The 18,469-nt window shown below is 32.9% G+C and overlaps 1 protein-coding gene across 1 annotated transcript; it reads right to left on the bottom strand.

Moving 5' to 3' along the window:
* Positions 1 to 7,991: 7,991 nt before the first annotated feature.
* LOC109206314 (MADS-box protein CMB1-like) lies at positions 7,992 to 14,515 on the bottom strand. Its single transcript, XM_019369130.1, has 8 exons — positions 14,124 to 14,515; positions 12,158 to 12,239; positions 11,249 to 11,310; positions 10,409 to 10,508; positions 9,673 to 9,714; positions 9,540 to 9,581; positions 9,305 to 9,444; positions 7,992 to 8,332 (listed from the first exon to the last, which is right to left on the bottom strand). The coding sequence occupies exons 1-8, from the start codon at positions 14,306 to 14,308 to the stop codon at positions 8,245 to 8,247; spliced, it is 741 nt and encodes a 246-aa protein (XP_019224675.1). The 5' UTR covers positions 14,309 to 14,515; the 3' UTR covers positions 7,992 to 8,244.
* Positions 14,516 to 18,469: the final 3,954 nt, after the last annotated feature.

The raw sequence follows: 18,469 nt of genomic DNA, 5'->3' as shown, positions 1-18,469 counted from the left end.
ATTTTCACACAAACTTAAAAGGATATTCTTTAGTTTCGAAAGACTAAAATTGAATTCGGGGATAAATACATACTTAGAAACATATTGACCAGTATCATAAGTTCTGAATGTATGACGTTATTGTCAAAACTTCTATATACCATATGTGTACTATTACATAATTTATTCAGCGGATCTAAGTTTTCAGTAGCATGACATATATATTTTTCTTCAAAGTTAACCTATATGCAATAGAAGATCAATTTTAACTTAGTCTATTATATATATATACACTAACATAGGTAAAAAATAATAAACTTGACAACAAACATGTACGGTAGAAGGCCATTTGGTATAAAGTATTTAAGTATTCTTCTTAGTAGTTATTGTTGGTATCATCTTCAGTTGAGTCAAAACCAAAAAAATTTTGTTTTTACCATAAAACTGAGCAATCAACATTTTAATTAGTAGATCAATATATTCGTTTTAATTTGCTAGCTAAGATAGCTCTTTAATTTCTACCATGTAATTTGCACAAATTGTATTTTAATCTAATGATGAAAATATATATTTTCCTTATTAAATGCACTACTATTACCATTGGGGTTGATAACCAAGTGTTCTGAACCAAATCATCTTTTACTGGATGCTCTTATTCGTTTCCGACACGAAGCAAGAAATCACTGAATGTTGGATCTGTTTTTACTTTTATATTTCTTGTCATTTGAATATTTTTCATTTGAGGTCATAAGTATAATTTTGGCAAGCAGCTTTTACAGTTTCTGCTTTAGTCAGTTTTCGAACTACTAATCGTACTTAACAGAAATCACCTCCCAAACTATTACTTTTCCACCAAACGGTTCATCGATATCCAACATATCTCTAAAACTCTAGGCGATTGTTTTGATCGTTTGACACTTAGCCAAAAGCGATTCATCCCATATTATCACTTTTGCTTTCCTTATAAATTTAGCACTATTGCTCTGAATTGATATATTCATGATGGTTATTTCAGTTATTTGAAGAAGTATATCAAATCTAAAGTGGATTATACGACCTCATAATAAAAGCGTTGTTGGTACACCACTTGTTCTTATTGCTAACAATATCATGCCTCTTGATCAGATATTTGCAAGTAATGCATGGCATGGAAATATTTTTTCGATTCCGCTAGAGGCATATTGGATCCAACCCTGCACCACTATAGAGCCGCGAGAGCGCTCGATGCAGCTTTTACCCGAATAGGTCGGGATCGAATCCACAGGGAGCTAGATTTGGGAATTGGATTCCTATCTAAACTAGCAATTTGTAATGCTCTTAACTACGCTTCCAATCATAGTTTTTCTTTTGATTACTTCTAATTTTTTATACTATGAGATGCTAAATTTAACTAAGAATACTTGCTAAAGGGTTGTCTAATAGGTAAAGAGGCACTAGGGAAGTGACTTCCCCCTAGGTGAATACTTGACGGGTTCCTAAGTCTAAGGCAAAGAGGTTATGTTTGGATCGCGATATAGCCATTTGCACGATACTACTCACTCTATACCTCTCGGTAGCTTGAGTGACTTTGCTCGAATTGACTTTCTCAAGACCAATTGGGTGTCGAAATTAAGCAAGCAATGTAGGCTCAAGTCGGGTATTACTATCTCTAGATTTAACCCTTTAATTGGGGCTATCAATCTCTTGAGTACGCCCCAATTTCTTGTTGGACTGATTTCCTAGACTTAAGCTCTCTTTCTCAAGAAGAGCCCAAGTCACTTAGGCACAAATTAGTGTTTGCAACCACTAATCCAACATACAAAACACAAGTCAGTCCAAATATCAACCACCCATAAACATCTAAGCATTAAAACACAAGCCCCATCAAATATCCACACTAGGGTTGAGCCACAACCCTAGCTAATGGGTCTAGCTACTCATAATAATGGAAGAAAATAAGAAATTAGATGAAGAATAACCCATAATATTTAATTACAAACTAAGATAATGAAGATTCAGCTTAAATGTAGCTACAAATTACTTAAAATAGAACAAAAGAGTCGTTCACGTGCTCTTCTCAGAGTCAGATTACAAAAGATGACCTAAAAATATGAAAGGAAAGTATTTATACTAAGCCGAATTTTCTGGACAAAAATACCCCTGCGGAGGTACCGCGGACCGCGGAAAATGCACCGCGGCCACGGTGAGGCTTTTGGCTCTCTGAATCTGTCCACCGCGGGCCGCACAAAATGCACCTCGGCCGCGGTGGTTTCATTGCGGTCCGCACAAAAATGCTCCGCGGACCGCATTGGCTTCAATTATCCAAACCTTCAACTCTCTGAACCTCCATTTTTGCGGACCGCATAAAATGGATTGCGACCGCAAAAGAGGCTTCTGCGGCCGCGAGAAAACCTTCGCGGACCGCACTGCTTTAAGCTCCAATTTTCCATCTCTGAATCTCCTCACTGAGGACCGCACTAAATGGATTGCGGCCGCAGTGAGTCTGTTGCAGCTGTGCTTTGACATGTTCTTGGTACTTGTGCATGTTTCACTCCGTTTTGAGCTGGTTTTGACTAATTGTCACCTTTTTGACCAAACACTGCAAACAATTACAACATCAAAGCCTTTGGGACTATTTTGTATACATTTTTAATCAAAACTCAAGTGAAAAGGAGTGTAAAATGAACTAGAATCCCTAGTTATCACATATACAAAGGATAATCCCGCTATACCAGAGTCGATTTTTTATAATATAGTCTTGAAAACTTATTCTTGTTCAGGATTTAGCTTTGATTGTGCTTTCTCAAACACTTGTGTGGCCTTCTTAATATTATATTAATCTTTTTTACTTTGTGATCTATTTTTTTTATATCTCTAACACTCTTTTTATGGAATAAATTTATGTACCCTAAGATTTTTTTTTAATTTGAAAAAATAATTTTACTCATATGATAAATTTAAAAAATAATTTAATCGGATTCTCTTGTTAAATAATTAATGGAAAGATTTGATAATTTGGTTTTAACATAAAATATAATTTATTTTCTGTTGATTTACATTCTTAATATTAGTTCATCTCATTTTTTGAATATTTAACCGTGATTATAATTTTATCCACCATAAAATTTATTTTTAAAGAGTAAAAAGATCGATAACATTCCACTTTTAGATATTTATGTTTGCAAAATTATTAATGGTATTGGCTCTTACCAACCTTTTTCTTTCTTTTCTCACACATTTATATTCTTAAAAAATTTCTTAGTTGTTCTTTAATAATTGGGTATATTTTTCTACATTACACAAAAAATTAATAATAATAAAAATATTATTTGAGTAGGAAAGCAATTTAAATATAATATAACAATATATTATCATGGGAATATTTTCTCAATTTCAACACTTTATGCAGTCCGTTTAGCATTAAGTTTTTTTTTGTTTTTGGTATTGAATATTATAGAGTGGTAATGTATTACCAATATGGAGGATTCTTATAAAATTAATTTTATTAAACCTTCGTACATATTTTTAATAGAGTTCAATAGACAAGATTGTATTAATTTTAAAATCTTATATATTAAAGAATTAACAGAGAAGTTATTGTAGTCCAAAAAATAAGTTATTACAGCTATGTCATTTCCTTATGAGTTCTTCTGTTTAATATTTTAGAGCTATTTGATTTATCAATATTATATTCGTACTTTTATACTCATATATGGGCTCTCCTATTTTTAAATAGATTTGGACAATATAATACTTTTTTTTTAAAACTAAATTAGTAATAGGAATTTTTTAAGAAGTATATCCTATAAGTAATAGGATTACAAGGCTAATGTCTAGAATTTCGATTATGTCCTTTTATTATGAGTTATTATGCTTAATATTAAAAGATTATTTTTGTAATCCACATTTTATTCATGCTTTTATCATAATATAGATAGATATAGATTAATGTTAGTGAACAAAATAACTAAGACAATTTTTAATAAAGAAAACACCGCATTGAATAGTTAAATGGATTTATATTTTGGAATGTCATGAAAGTAAATATAAAAATATTATATTAAAATGGGACATATAAATTGAATGGGATGGTGCAATATAGTGGACCTTGAACAACCTTTTTTGTTGAAAGTTAAACAAAGATATTATAATTAATAAAATTCTTAATTTTTTAGTTTCTTTCTATAAAATCAAACAAAATGATTGTTCGAACTTGAAGGGTAGATATCAAATTAGTGTTACTATTATGATGTGATAATCGAAACCTATGTTGCACGAATTTTTTAAAAATATTGTTGGATGTGTGTCGGATCCTTCAAAAATAGTCTATTTTTGGAGGATCCGCAAGGATACGGCAACATTTTTAAAGAGTCCTCCTATAGATCAAAACTATAAAGTGTTATTTTCCAAGAGTTTTGAAATGTACTTTGCTATATGTTCTTTGAGAATTTAAGAGATAATAAGGTATCTACGAGAGTTTAGTCATGAGACACACCAGGAAAAATTAGGTACACTCACTTTTAAAAAAAAAAAAAAAGTTTATGGGAGAGTTGAGTTTAAATTCTAGCAAAAACAAAGACAATACTAGATAATTGTTCTTAGAAAAACTATATAGTATAGTCGTTCCTAAAAAATAATAGCCAGTAAAATATATCTTTTGTATAATGTAATATAATATACATATTTTATATATGCTTTTTGTATACTTAACTAGCAGATGCAATTCGTTTTTGGCCGACCGTTCAAATGTGTAACTTGTCCTAATTTTTCATATCTACTTAAATTTTGATGAACAAAGTCACTAGTACCTACTAGTAGAAAGGCGTAGATAGTTAGTGTAATAGTCGAGGTGCATCCAAGCTGAATCAGACACCTCCTTTATAGGAAAAAAAGTAAAGTAAAGTATGATGCCTACCAAGAATAAATTTACTCTTTTGCCCTTGCCAATTTTATAGTAGTTACTGGCTTCTTTTGCTAACTGTTTTGGTAGTTACTTTGATCCAAATACAGGTGAATTAAAACATGGTACTGATTCATCTTTTGATATTCTATTGTGAGCAGTAATGACAGAATAGTTCATAATTCAAGGGCTTCTATGCAACAATTGAGAAACAAAGCACAAGGCTCAGACAAAACATCACTTTAAGAATCTTTCTTTAATTTTTTCATGAAGTAAATCCAAACTAACTCTAACAACAATAAGTATATATATTTAGGAAGTTCTGATCTTTTGTCGGTTGTTCAAATACTAAAAGGAGATCTAAATCAACTATCAAAAATTTCAGATTTAATTAGTCTTTTCTTCTCATCTTTCGATATAAACTATATCAAATGCCAGGTTCAACTTTATCGTTCAGCTTTGACTTATATATCGATATTTATATCAAGCCAATACAAATGAGAAATATGTTTTATATATACATTTTTTATGGCTAAGTAATAAAACATATAGGCGCACAGCCACGCACAATATCACAAAAAGAACACCACTCATCTAAATTTTGCCATTTAGATAAGAATGCAATTTTTTTTACGAAAAAAAGTCAAAGCTCTTGAACTATACGTAGGGGTGTCAATGGTTCGATTCGGTCGGTTATTTTATAAAATTTGTACCATACCAATTTTTCGGTTATTCTATTATGCATAACCAAAAGTAGACTTTTCGAAACCGTCCCAATCATGTCGGTTTCACTTCGATATCGGTACGGTTCGGTTAATTTTCGGTATTTTTTTAAATGTCATGTAAAATTCACCAGTAAAAGTAGAATGCAATAACATGCGTTCTTTTATAGGACTTAGCAAAACTCTCTACACATTTTTACGGTTTAAAAGGTGATGAATTAAAAAACATGAAAGATGACTAAAGTATAGATACATCAACTATTCGACAACAATGTAAAAGAAACCAAGTAAAATGTCACGACCCGGATTTCCCACCATCAGAATCGTGATGGCGCCTACTCGTGGTAGCTACGCAAGCCAACTTAATTACCTTTCCATCACTAGCAATTATCTTTATCAGTTTATAACATCAATATAGAACATAAAGTCTAATAAGAACAATAGCGGAAGTCTGTCTTAAAAATGATAAATTTAAAACGCGGAATAGTCAAAACAACCTCTACCCAAGATTTGGTGTCACATTACTCACGAACCACTAAGAATAAACTAAATACAAAGGTCTGAAAGAAATATAACAGCTGTCTGTCTCGAAACAATGAGGCATCAGTCAAAAGGAAAACATAAAGAAGAGACGCCGGGCCTGCGGACGCCTGCAAGGCTACCTCAGTCTCGTGATAATGAAAGCCTGCTCCCGTACTACTGCTGCTGCTGCTCCTCAAAACCTGGACCTGTGCAAAAATGCACAAAAGTGTAGCATCAGCACAACCGACCCCATGTGCTGGTAAGTGTCTAGCCTAACCCCGGCGAAGTAGTAACGAGGCTAGACTGGACACCACATAAACCTGCGCAGTTATAGATATACAACGGAAATCGAATACAAAGCAATTACCAACATGGGAGGGAAAACATGCTATGGGGAGTTACAATAATAACAATAATCCAGACAATAATAACAATAATCCAGAGTAACAACTAAAACAACTTAGGTTCACAGTGAACAAGGAATCAATACTCAAATGTAAACACATAGCCTCAATAATTGTTGCGGCGTGCAACCCGCTCCACAATATCATTGTTGCGGCGTGCAACCCGCTCGGCGTCTCTTCTTTATGTTTTCCTTTTGACTGATGCCTCATTGTTTCGAGACAGACAGCTGTTATATTTCTTTCAGACCTTTGTATTTAGTTTATTCTTAGTGGTTCGTGAGTAATGTGACACCAAATCTTGGGTAGAGGTTGTTTTGACTATTCCGCGTTTTAAATTTATCATTTTTAAGACAGACTTCTGCTATTGTTCTTATTAGACTTTATGTTCTATATTGATGTTATAAACTGATAAAGATAATTGCTAGTGATGGAAAGGTAATTAAGTTGGCTTGCCTAGCTACCACGAGTAGGCGCCATCACGACTCTGATGGTGGGAAATCCGGATCGTGACATAAAAGCAAAGAAAATATAAATCACACGAGTGGAAAGATATTAACCAAGCTGGGACTCAAGAATAAAGTCTATATTAAATATTAAAAAAGATAAATCTAAATTATATGAAGGGAAACGTATTCAATACATTATAGTTTGTTACTCATAATCGCTGGAATACTTTGTGTCTTGCTAATAAAGATACTTGAAATAACTTAGTTTAAGTATAAGTAGGATAATAGGTTTTAGGAACTAGTATTTTGAGTTTAATTACTTGTTGGCTTGTAACAGTTTTTATAATTTCAAGGCCCAATGAAAAATTTATTCGGTACGGTTCGGTATTTTTTCGGTTTATTTTTATAAAATTAAAAACCTACCCTAATTATCGGTACGGTTATAGATTTATATAAAAACCTACGGTTTCTTTAAAAGAAATCTAAAAATCGGTTCGGTACGGTTCGATCGGTTTAGTCGGTTTTCAAATATCCATTGACACCCCTAACTATACGAAATAGGATAATTATACCCTCCGTTAAAAACTAATAGCTTAAATGTACCAAAAGAGTGCATTTTTAAAAAAAACGAAGTGCAATATGAATGTAACAATGGACAATAATGATTGCAAGGCAGCAACAGATGAACAATGCATCCTTTTGGTCAAGGCAGGGGCATTTAAGCTATCAGCTTTTAACGGAGGGTATAATTATCTTATCGTATAGTTCAGAGGCAATTTCGATCCTTTTCCGTTTTTATAATCAAGAAATCTGTGATGATCAACGGGCCACATTTCAAAATTCGGCGGACAATGAGGTTACCCATCTATTGTTCTCTACTTAAATACTAGACTTTTATCATCTGTGATGAGGTTCAAACTTATGAAGTGCGTCTAACTCACACATCACACATCGCACTCTTACTACTGAACCAAAAAATCGAGATAAACGATAACAAAAATATAGCCTACATTCCATAGGCAAATCATCAATACCCAGATACCAAAGTGCCATATTAATTAATCCGTCAAATTCCATAGGAATTAGGATACAGATGTTTTTGCGTAGTAGATGGGATCATCAGGAGTTGTTACTTTTGTAACAACTTATGGCTATATTATTGCCCTCTCTGCTTTAACAATAATTACAAGTTTCCAAATACAGATTAGCCACAACAAAAACGAGAATACAGAAATTAACATCATCTTCGTATTAGTTCATACAAGTAGAAAAATCGATAACTGATTATATTATTAGAGCATCCATCCTGGAATAAATCCATTCATATTATTAGCGGTTGCTGCTGCATTAACCTCGTTTCCACCCATGGGAGTACTATATCTGCATGGGATTAAATCCAAAAAATAAATAAATTAAGTGTATTATACCAAGTTGAAAATTAAGAAAAATGCCAATTATTGCTAGGTAGAGACCGCTCTAGCATATGAATAGTGGGTACATGTGCATTCACTATCTCAGACTTGGACTATATATATATATATATATGCATGTGTAAATGAAAAAAGCAAGAGATGTCTTCATTAATAGCTAGGTGCACTCAATGCACTAAATCATGGATCTCGGGGGAGTGTGTGAACAAAGTCTACATGGAAAGTAAAAAAGAAAAATAAGTTATTTATAAAGAGTTGGGCTTCTGGAAAAATTATTTGGGCTTGGCCCAAAGCGGACAATATCAAACCATGTTAAGAGTATTTTAGCCCAGCAATTGGTATCAGAGCCAATGATTTGGCAAGACGAGAGTGGAGATGGTGAAGTGATGGCGTAGGGCCCGACTTAGTGCCTTTGTCCATCTATGACTACCTTTACCACAACTTCAAAGACGCATACACAGTCTCCCCTTGGGTTTCGATGACCGTAAATACTCCGATCATGTGGGTGGCACACAATTTTTTTTTAATCTACAAATTAGCCTATAAATGATGATGGGTCATGTGGAACTTGGTTCAAGGTGGAGATTGTTGCGAGTGTATGAACAAAGTCCTACATGGAAAAGTAAAAAAGAAAAACAAGCTACTTATAAGTAGTTGGATACTCTTAATGGTGTGAGGCTTTTTGGGAAAAACTGTACGGGCTTGACCCAAATCGGACAATATCACACTATGCTAAGAGTATCTTTGGACTGTTTTAGCCCAACAAACCTAGTTTAATCTCACAAGTGGAGTCTAGGAAGAGTAGTGTGTAGACAAACCTTACCTCACAAGTGGAGTCTGGAGAGAGTAGTGTGTACACAGACCTTACCTCTACCTAGTGAAAGAGATCCGACTATATATGCAAAACATTTAAAAGAATTACCCAAATTGAGGAGATGAATTCAATCCCAGAGGTTGAAAGAATCCCTCAGTTTGTGGAGGGAGCTGGCGATTGTGTTGCATTGTTTGTCCTCCATTATCCCAAGACAATCGTAGTGGAATTCGAGCTGCACTTTCTTCCAACTGAAAAACATGACAAAAAATGATGACTTGAATATAAAGTTGACAAACAATAAAACTTAAGCAAATTTTTTTGTTTTATTAAATGATTTTCTTACCTTCCTTCTAAGTTGTTTATTTGCTTCAGCCAGCATTTGCTCCTAATGAATTTATAGCAATATTAGAAACTTTTATAATATTTTGGGATTTCATTTTGATAGGACAAATGAATTTTGTAATGCTAAGGTGTACCTTTTGCTGAAGGTCTGCGAGCTGATCCAGCATGTTTTGAGTCTGCAAATATACATAAAATTGGTTGTTGGAAAATGCAATTGTGATAGATCTTTTTTCATTTTTTCATCAATATCATCATGTTTAATTACAAAAAGAGTTTAACTTCTATAAGTTGATAGTGTATTATTACACAAATATGTCACCTAAAGATAACTATAGGTAATTGTCCAAAAATAAAGAACAAGTTACCTAAAAAAATAAAAATAAAGCATATAGCACGCGATAACACAAAAAATTACATTACAACAACAACATACCCAGTGTGATCCTACAAGTGGGATCTAGGAAGGGTCGTTACGTTGTACACAGATCCTACCCTTACCATGTGCGAGAACACACTAAAATATATTGTTAGTGCAAAAAAACTTTAGGCTCTTAGTATATATAAGTTAAATCTTTACAACATTTAAGTATTATGTGAGGTATCTAGCCTAAGCAATTTGAACGGTCAACTAAACTCTTTCACAACACTACACGGTACATCTACGTATAAAAGTTCTAGAGGCATGACGTTTCAGTAGGCATGAGGTAAGAATTGCTCAAGATCATAGAGGAAAATAACAACTCATTGCTCCAACCACAAGGGAACATTATAACATGCGATAGAATCAAAGTAATAATTATTTAAGAAAACATCAAATCATATCCCATATTGAAATAATACTCCTGCAAAATTAAATGTAAATTTAGTTACCTTCTTTGATCTGATTTGCTTCAAGGACGCATCTAATTGGTGCTCAAGATGCTCAAGTTCCTTCGAATTTAGTGTGCCCAAATCCTCCCCAAGAAGATTTCTATTAAATTCATATATAGAGGAATATCAAAGCTAGAGTATTTTTCCATAGTACAATAAACTAAGAGTTTTGAGGCTAACACAAAACTTATGTAAAAGCTAGTATCATATTGTTTGTCAAATTGTAATAACACATATGGAAAAGAAGGTGGTTAAAGGGATGGTAGTGATAATTCAACAAATATTTATTGACAAGTGAGGTTTGCTCAGTTGATAAAAAGATTCCACTTATAACCGTTAAGTCCTGGATTCGAGTCACGCTGGAGAGGAAGTGTGGAAACACTATAAATCCTCCTATTTTGAAAAAAATAAAAATATATCTATTATAGATGTCGAAAAAAGTGGCGGAGTCAGAAATTTATAATATAAGGTAATTGGATATAAAATAAACTAACATGTCACCTTGGGATCTAACTTGTGACCTAAATTAAAAAAAAATTGAAACTTTTCGCCAAAACCTTAGAGTCTTTTCTTAGGTTAAGGAAATTCAACAACTTATATATTACGAAAAAGTTTATTTGTGTCCTATTTACACAATATCATTATTCGAAATGATCGAGTTTCGCTTTCCACTTATTTAAGCATTTACTTTTTATTCATTTATGGAATTTTTCTCCTCTCAACTGATCGAGTCGATAACTTTGATCTAAGCTTAGGATTAAAGGTTATTATTATTTTTGAAATTATAACCTTATAATTATAGGCATCAAAAGAGACTTAGATCACTAGCTAATAACTTACCTCTGAGATCGTTGAAGAAGCTCAACTCTAGCTTTTAGCCTCAGATACTCATGGTAGTTGTTCTGTCAAAAAATAATGCCGCTTAAAATTGTCACATTATAAAGATGAAGGAAGAGATTTATATATATATATAGTATCTAAAGTAAAGTTATTTCGAACTATGTTGCTCGGATCCTTCAAAATATTACTATATTCTTATCGTATCCACCAAAAATACTGCATTTATGAAGAATTCGACATAAAAGCGATGTCATTTTTAGAAAATCCGAGCAACATAAATTCCGAGAGACACCATCCTGATTCCTGATCTTGCTTGGAAAACAATTGTAAATATAAAAGGCAGATAGAATTGCATTCTGACCCAAGTGTAAAACATTTAATATTGAAGACTTTATGGCATTCTTTCTCGTGACTGTCTAAATCACTATCATTTAATTCAATATGATTGAAAAAACATGTAGAATTAGAATCTCAACAGAAACAATAGCAGTAAGTGATATTTTTTCATCTGTCCAACTCTTGGTGGGCAAAGTAATTCTAAACATGTATTGATAGGAGGTAGTAGATATCCGGTAAAAGCAGTGTGCATATGTTGGTCCGAACATCATCGTCACGACAACAAATCCAGTGTAATCACATAAAATGGGTTCTGGAGAGGGTAGTATGTACACAAACCTTACCCTACTTGTGAAAGTAAAGAGGTTGTTTCGATAGACCCTCGACCGAACACCACGGTTATTTATTAAAAAAAAAAGAGACATGTAGAATCGGATATGTTTACCTGAAAACTTTTAATGCAAGTATAAACAAACAAGTAATAATAGTATTAACATTCTTGATAGCCTATCAAAACATACACAACAAACTAAAGCTAAAATATAGTACTAAGATAAAGTAGGTAAATACTACCTGAGTATGATCACTAGCTGATTGCATTGGGTCCAAAGATGCGTAGCTGCACTGTTGATACTTTTCAAGTGTTTGCATCATGCTTCAACAATTTTACCATAAAGATAAAAAATAAAAAATAAAAATTAGTCATTTTCCTCGATCCTATTATAAAAAGGAAGGATTTTTACAAAAAAAAAAAAAATACTTGAATTGAAGGTTGGTGCTGTTGAGTTGTATAACAGTTGCTCAGATTCTTTTACTGAACGTACAAGAGTAATTATAACTTTTAACTAAGAAAAACATCCATTAATACTCCATCATCTTCCCTTTTATTTCTTATTTGTTATCTAACAATTGTTTACCTTCAATTTCATAAATGAAGATCACTATGTAGTGTGCAATAGTTTTTGCCACACTAGATATATTATAATGATATTAAAGAGAGAGTTCAGGACAATATAATAATGGTAAAACAAATCAGAGAGGAAAAGGGATAATCTACAAATTTCAATGTTTCATTCTCTTGCTTAGCATGTTTCTCTTAATCTTTTTTGTTTTTTCTTAATCATTTCTGAACTATTTGCATGTTTATGAAGAGTGTATTTCTTGGTTTACTACACATTCATGTAGTACGGAAGTTCCTTCATAGCTCATTTGACATGCCACTTTCAACGACGGAATCAAGATTTTCACCAAAGCTATTTAAAAATAAAGTAAGTAAACACGGAAAAAAGCTAAGAGTATTCAACATTTAATATATTTTTTGGCGAAGGGGTTCGGCTCCTAGCTCCTCCCCTATAGCCATTTTAACTACTACTGTTTTTTATCAACTGAAAATTGAAAAATATTTTTTTTGAAAAACTTGAATAACAAAAACCTTGCTAAATTAGCAAAATTTCATTGTATCGATCCTTTGCTTTATTAAAATATGAACCATGCTCTTCAAGCAAAAAGTTCATTATATTCGTACAATGGAGACAGAACAATTATCGCTTGTTTGAAATATGATCTTGCTGGGAAATCATTACATTTACTTCTCTTTTAATACTACTAATTATTTTTTATACAAGTTTCAGACAATTATCTGCTGGATATAGACCTTGGAATTATAAGTTGATATTCTGTTATCGATTACTGTTATCTTCAGGAAAAGATTAATAAAGCTAATTATCTTTAACACCTGCATAAGCAGCCTTTATTCCCTTTAATTTCTAGGAACTCAAACAGAAGTAGTTGCAGTTTTGCACTATAAAACACGACAAATATATCTGCAAATCAAATCATAACAGTAGTGAAATTGTACCATGGAAAATTCTTAATTAGGTTTACAGGCTTTGGGTTGGTTATCTAACCAGGCCTTAAACCACCACCGTCAAAAGATTCTTTTTTTTTTTTTAAAAAAAGAAAGAAATATCCACATATTATCTGCAGTCCAAAACTCAAATGGATGGATTCAAGAACAGGAACTAGTAATATTTACTAAAAAATGCAGAAAAAATAAAAGACAAATCAGATTTTTTTCAACTTGAAGATCATTTTCTTCATAAATCAGATCAATTTTTCATAAATGGGAAAAAGGGAAAACAAAAGAAGCAGATCTTCAAAAGTATATATGAAGCTAGAAACTCAATCAAAATATTTGACATCTCATACAAAAAAAATCTTAGAAATAAAGATAAGGAGATTTATCTAACAAAATACGTTATACTAAAGTATAGTACTTGACCTAAATTTAGAATAATCAGATCTTGCATAAATTGAGGTAAGAGAAAGTAGAAGTAATTCTTATTCTGAAGTTAATGAAGTAAAAACAAATAAAGATATTAAAGACCATAATTTTTCAACTCCAAAATACAGACTTTCACAGATAAGGGTTTAGTAAAAGCACATTTATAGACACATTCAAATATAGTATAAAGAAAATATACAAAAAAAAAAAAAAAAGAAAACATTTATGTACACAATTATGTATATAAATATATACCTAGAAGTGCTGCAGAATTCATAGAGTTTGCCACGGCTAGAGAAGATGATAAGAGCAACTTCAGCATCACATAAAACTGAAAGTTCATAAGCTTTTTTGAGAAGTCCATTTCTTCTCTTTGCAAAAGTAACTTGCCTGTTTATTTTGTTCTCTATCCTCTTTAGTTCAACTCTTCCTCTTCCCATTATTTTCTTTCTCTCACAGATACAGATACAGATACAGATACAGAAGAAGGAAAGAAAAACCCACTGAGTCTTTACTTTCACTCAGATATATAAGTATTATTCCACTCTAGGTTAACCACTGAACCCCTTTTGGCTTTTTGTCTAGTGTGTGGATTTTAAAAGAGACCAAATTTAATGGAAATGAGTGAAAGAAACACAGTGACATGAAAGAGAGAGAGAAATAGAAATTAATATGGAAGCCCTGGTCTGCTATAAATCAAACATTTTAATCCTATTTTATATGATATGTTTTTCTTTTTAACCGCTCTCAAGAATAATATATTTCTATATTAAAAATAATTTAAATTAAACTTGTCATGTTTACCCAAAATTAAACGACATCATTTTATAGCTATATTAATAGTTTCAAATTCTTTCTTTCTTAAACTTCTCGCACAATCAAACATAAATTTTGAGGTAGAGAGTATAAATTGAAGTAAAAATACATATCACATATACCATGATCAGGGGCGAAGCCACATTATCCTAAGGATAGTCAATTGACAAACCATAATTAGGGGTGAAGCTACATTGTCCTAAGGATAGTCAATTGACCATCGTATGTTGAAAAATTATATGTGTATAGAGGTAAAATATTAGGTTTTAGAGGTATATAATATATATTGAACACCGTTCTTCGGAGAAATTCTTTTACTTCTTTTAAGTTTGAACACTCTTGGGGAAATTCCTAGCTTCACCACTGACTATGATTAAGTGATAAACATACGCATATGCGGAGCTAAGATTTCGAGCTTACGAATTCGGGATTCTAATACTTTTAAGTTATTGTGTTCTAAATTAATATTTGTACATAATTAAAAAACTTTTAAAAGATAAATACTAGGTTTGAATCAAAGCTATTGGGTTCGACCGAACCCGTAGTCAACATTGTGGCCCTGAACAAATGTAGTAAAATTTACATGTGTTGCATTAATGTGTTAACACAGGATGTGAACAACTCCTTCTATCAAACCCCTAACCTTCTAAAAAAAACCCAATAAATTTGGTAAAAAATCTCAGAAACCTATTAATAGTCATACTATAGATTTCACCTGAGAACTGAACCCTAAAATTTTACTGTTTTTAAGATATAATTTTCTATACCCTAAAAAGTGTATCTATATATGTAACTCTATGTATGTACGAAATATATCCATGTGAATATAATAAGTATTAACCACTTGAAGCAAAAGGGCACATGGAGTTACCCTATATAAGTAGGCTACAGGTATACCTAAGGGAAGAGGTCTGTATATTACTTTTCTGATGTTGTTGCTTTTGTGGTTTTGGGTAAATTAATGTTTCACATCGATACATCGTATTACCTATTGGACATGAATAAGTACAACCTTAAAAGTTAACATTCTCAATCTTCAGTAATAGTAACGTGTCGATGCCTCCTCTACGAGGTATTTTGTTCTTTTTACCGTAGTAGTTTTTAATTACTCAAATTAGAGTGGCATGGAGAATTTAACCTACACCTATAAGTTGTTAAAATATCTGATTACTCACTTAAAAGTTTAAGTTATTTGGGAAAAAAATATAATATATGTTTTTTTCAATAATAGGTGGTGATGAGATTTCGAACTCAGGGCTTTTGCCTATTTTGTTACAATACTGTGCGATCATCTTAATCTTATCTAGAAGTTTAAAATGTTAGAACGAAAAGCATAAGGGAGTTTTTAACCTTTTTTTTTATATTTTTTATTCGGTATCCAGTACCCGCATTGGAGCCCGACTATATCCGGATTCGCGTCGCGTAGGCCCCATTCGGGGGAAGTGCTCCCTACCAAGGATTTTTCCATACCCAGGGCTCAAACCCGAGGGGAAAAGCAGCCTCATCCGCTCAGGGGCGGATTTATAGGCAAATATATGTGGCATGTGAACCTATGATCTCTCAGTCAAACTAGATATTTTATGTACATATTTTTTAGAATTGATCTAATATTATACGCTGGCACCCATGCTCCAAAGGAGCTAAATGGTCCACTTGGTTGAATGTTGAGTTATTTACCTTGAGGAGCTGGGATCAAATTCCACTTACTATTTTCTTTTTTCTCCTTTCTTTAATGGTGCACCCATATTATAAAAATCCTAGATCCGCCTCTCCATCCGCTGCACCAGAACCGTTGGTGGTAGGGAGTTTTTAACTTTCACTTGTATATGCATAGCTTGCAGTTAAAAAAAGGAAGAGATAGATCAAAATGTTAGTGTGTAACCATCTAATTATCTAAAAGGTTAAGTGAAAAACCCTTTCTATAATGAGTCACTACTTTTCTCTGTTCACATTTAGTAGTCCGCGTACATTAGTAGTAACATGGTAAATAAGCAGCGCGTAGCATAACCATTTATCATTCTGAATTCTGATATGAAATTAATATTCACAATTGATGATAGGCTATAATTGCGTATTTTAATCGCTTATTACACTCGAGTTTACTGCACTTTAATTGAGTTTGAGTTTTAATCGCTAGTGTTTTGCACTGATTGTGTGTTTTATGCCTTGTAGGTGTGATTCCGAGCTATATAGATGTTATGGAATGAATTTAAGTGTTTTGAAGCTCTGAAGTCTGAGTAAAAGCTCAAGGAATTAAGCCAGGATCGTGTTCGGGGGTCAAATTTGATAGTTGAGAACAAACGACGACTCGATGAGGCATATTGCGCACTGTCTAGTAAACTGGATATAACTTTTTGCTCAGAACTCCATTTTGGCTCCACAATATATAGTTGGAAAGCTAACTCAAAGGGCTACAACTTTCATGTTTTACGTTTTTTCAAATTCGGAACGGAACAGGGTGAAAAACATGCGCGAAGTCATGCGCGAAGTCGCGCGAGTTTAAGAGCTGGAGGCAGAATGTTAGGGAAGACGTGCGAAGTCATGCGCGAGCTCATGCGCGAGCTCGCGCTAGTCACCCGGGAAAAGTGTCCTTTTTCACATTGGAGAAGGTATAATTGTTTGGGCCCGACCCCACTTGGTATATATACATGGAAAAATGGTATTTTTGAGAGTTGGACATATTTTTGACATTTATTTGACCTAAGAAGGCAGAGACACAATAAGAGCAAGGCGGGGAATTCTTCAACAAGTTTTTTTCCTTCCTCTTCTTATTTTTCATTGTTGGTTATGACTTTTGATTTTATAGTTTTACATACTATTATGAGTAGCTAATTTATTATCTAAGGTTTTGGTGAAACCCGTTGGGGATGAATTGATTGTTATATTAATATAGTTTTGAGTTGGTTATTAATCTCTATTTGTTCAACTACGTTTTGATTTTGGTTAATTGAAAGGATCCTCAATTAGCCATTCCTATTTATTATGTATCTGCTTGAGAGAGAGTGCATATTTAGGTAGTTGTTTGAACAACATCACTCCCGGAGTATAGACGAGAGTCATAACCGAGGGTTTAGAGGTTGGATTAGAGATAACGATACCTCGGGTGCAATCTAAGTGAACTGTAATGTGAATCTAGCTAGCGTAGCTTGAGAGAGTGCGTCTAGTAAATTATCATAATTGTTTGAGAGAGATTTATGGTAGCTGGAGAGTTCATGATTGATAGAGGCAACTAGGTCACAACTATAAGAAATATATAACCAAGGGAATCAACAACGGGGGAAACCGTTACCTTAGACCTTTATTCCAATTGTTTACAATTCAAGCATAGTTAGTTTTCAGCTGTTTATTTTTTTTCAATCTTGTCTTTTTAGTGATATTAAACAGATACAACTAAGCCCTAGTTCTCTGTGGGATTCGACTCCGGACTTTTAGACCGGATTATATTTAAGCAGCGACCGCTTATCCTTTTTAGGACTAGAGTTGGGCGTGATCAACAATCTCCAGATATCATGTGAAATTGATCATTCCCAACCGGAAATATAGTCAGTTGGAAAATCCTTTTGTGTTATTTGAAGGCTGTTAAAGCTGTATTATACAGACTTTAACTTGTATAAACCACAAATATAAAAATATTTTACACTATCAAATTATCTTTATATGTTATAGCATATAGGGTAATAACTTAAAAGTAATGTTTACCCTTAAAATCGGATAACAATTAAATTTATAAGTGGTTTTAAGAATACATAATTTCACCTAGTACCAGTTGATAAATACGATGATCG

Source organism: Nicotiana attenuata, unplaced genomic scaffold (assembly GCF_001879085.1).
Source record: "Nicotiana attenuata strain UT unplaced genomic scaffold, NIATTr2, whole genome shotgun sequence".
NCBI classification, from domain to species: domain Eukaryota; kingdom Viridiplantae; phylum Streptophyta; class Magnoliopsida; order Solanales; family Solanaceae; genus Nicotiana; species Nicotiana attenuata.
Note: the sequence above shows the minus strand (reverse complement) of the source record. Positions and strands in the feature narration are given on the sequence as shown.

What these genes read in the sequence shown, in the direction of transcription:
- LOC109206314 (XM_019369130.1), bottom strand. Translation starts at nt 14,308, where the DNA reads ATGGGAAGAGGAAGAGTTGAACTAAAGAGGATAGAGAACAAAATAAAC. An exon ending in CAGCTAGTGATCATACTCAG is followed by an intron (nt 11,311 to 12,157) that starts GTAGTATTTACC and finishes ATTTTTTGACAG; the next exon opens with AACAACTACCATGAGTATCT. An exon ending in AATTCATCTCCTCAATTTGG is followed by an intron (nt 8,333 to 9,304) that starts GTAATTCTTTTA and finishes AATCCCATGCAG; the next exon opens with ATATAGTACTCCCATGGGTG.